The 1,574-nt window shown below is 64.8% G+C and overlaps 1 protein-coding gene across 8 annotated transcripts in view; it reads left to right on the plus strand.

The window, feature by feature from the left end:
• The window catches only part of IL4I1 (interleukin 4 induced 1), a 31,171-nt gene extending 30,183 nt beyond the window's left edge, over nt 1–988 (plus strand). For all 8 annotated transcript variants that reach the window (XM_025048214.1, XM_025048208.1, XM_025048209.1 and 5 more), the window contains one exon: nt 73–988. In XM_025048214.1, coding sequence (XP_024903982.1) covers nt 73–862 — 790 coding nt within the window. In that variant the 3' untranslated portion in view covers nt 863–988. The remainder of the gene's footprint in view (nt 1–72) is intronic.
• Nucleotides 989–1,574: the final 586 nt, after the last annotated feature.

Genomic DNA, 1,574 nt, shown 5'->3' on the forward strand with positions numbered 1-1,574 from the left:
GGGGGTTGGGGGCGGAGCGGCGGAAAGGGTCAGGGCCTGAGAGCCCTGGTCACGCTCCCGCCCCGCCCGCAGGTACAGCCGCATCGTGGGCGGCTGGGATCTGCTGCCGCGAGCGCTGCTGAGCTCGCTGTCGGGGCCCCTGATGTTGTGCGCGCCGGTCAAGGCGATGACGCAGGATACGCAGCAGGTGCATGTGCACATAGGGACCTCGCTGCCAGACAAGAGTCTGAAGACGTTGACCGCCGACGTGGTGCTGCTGACGGCGAGCGGGCCCGCGCTGCAGCGCATGAAATTCTCGCCACCGCTTCCGCGGAAGCTGCAGGAGGCTCTGCGTAGGCTGCACTACGTGCCGGCCACCAAAGTGTTCCTGAGCTTCCGCCGACCCTTCTGGCACGAGGAGCACATCGAGGGCGGCCACTCGAACACCGACCGCCCGTCGCGGATGATATTCTACCCGCCGCCGGGCGAAGGCGCGCTGCTGCTGGCCTCGTACACGTGGTCGGACGCGTCGGCCACCTTTGCAGGCCTGAGTCGGGAAGACACGCTACGCTTGGCGCTCGACGACGTGGCGGCGCTGCACGGGCCGATCGTGTACCGGCTCTGGGACGGCAGCGGCGTCGTCAAGCGCTGGGCTGAGGACCCGCACAGCCAGGGCGGCTTCGTCGTACAGCCGCCATTCTGGCAAGAGGACGAGGACAAGGAGTTCAACTGGGCGGGTCCCTTCGGTCGCCTCTACTTTGCCGGGGAGCACACGGCCTACCCGCATGGCTGGGTGGAGACGGCCGTCAAGTCGGCGCTGCGCGCCGCAGTGCTGATCAACAATCAGGTCCACTGCCAGGAGAGGCGTGTGCGCGCGCCGTAGGCACCTGTGCCCAGCCGGCCCCGTGCAAACCCAAAAAGCGGGAGGCCACCCACCCTCCAGCTCTACACGTGCCTGCTCTGCACACGACCCACCAGAGGACCCAGTATTAAAGTATTTTCGGAAAAAGCCGTGGTCCCGCGCCCTCGCTGGCCCAGTCCTTCCCTAGTTCGTTTGGAGCAGAGCCATCACCTCTTGGTAGAAGGCGGCGTGCCCAGCCAGAAGCCTGAGAAGCTGCCCTGCTTCTGCCAGGGCCCGGGGCTCCACTGCACGAGGACTGTCGCTGCTTTGTACCCCTGACTGGTTAACGGTGATCAGTGCCCTCCTCCCCCACGATCACGACACAGACGGGCCCGATGAAAGTAACAGACAGCCCGGCCGATCGTGGATGAAAGTTTATTTTACTCGCGTAACAAGAGGCTGGTAGGCAGGGTCCCTAGAGTGTCTGAGTTGCTCTGCAGGCTCTCCCGTCCCGGTAACGTTCAGATGTGTCCCCGCCACAGCTACTAGGTGGTGGCCACACCCCAGCACTCCATCCCTCACTCCTACCAAAGCCCCAAACTCAGGCAGTTAACAGAGCGCTGCCGCCACCGCCAGTAACCACCGAGGGACCTCCTCTCACGTCTCATCAGTAGGGTCAGGGTTACTGGGCAGACACCGGCTCTGAGAGGTGTGGGAGGGGACCACAACCACCCCTCCCCATCCAGGTTCAAGG

The sequence above is a fragment of the Pteropus alecto genome, unplaced genomic scaffold (genome assembly GCF_000325575.1).
Source record: "Pteropus alecto unplaced genomic scaffold, ASM32557v1 scaffold41, whole genome shotgun sequence".
Lineage (NCBI taxonomy): Eukaryota > Metazoa > Chordata > Mammalia > Chiroptera > Pteropodidae > Pteropus > Pteropus alecto.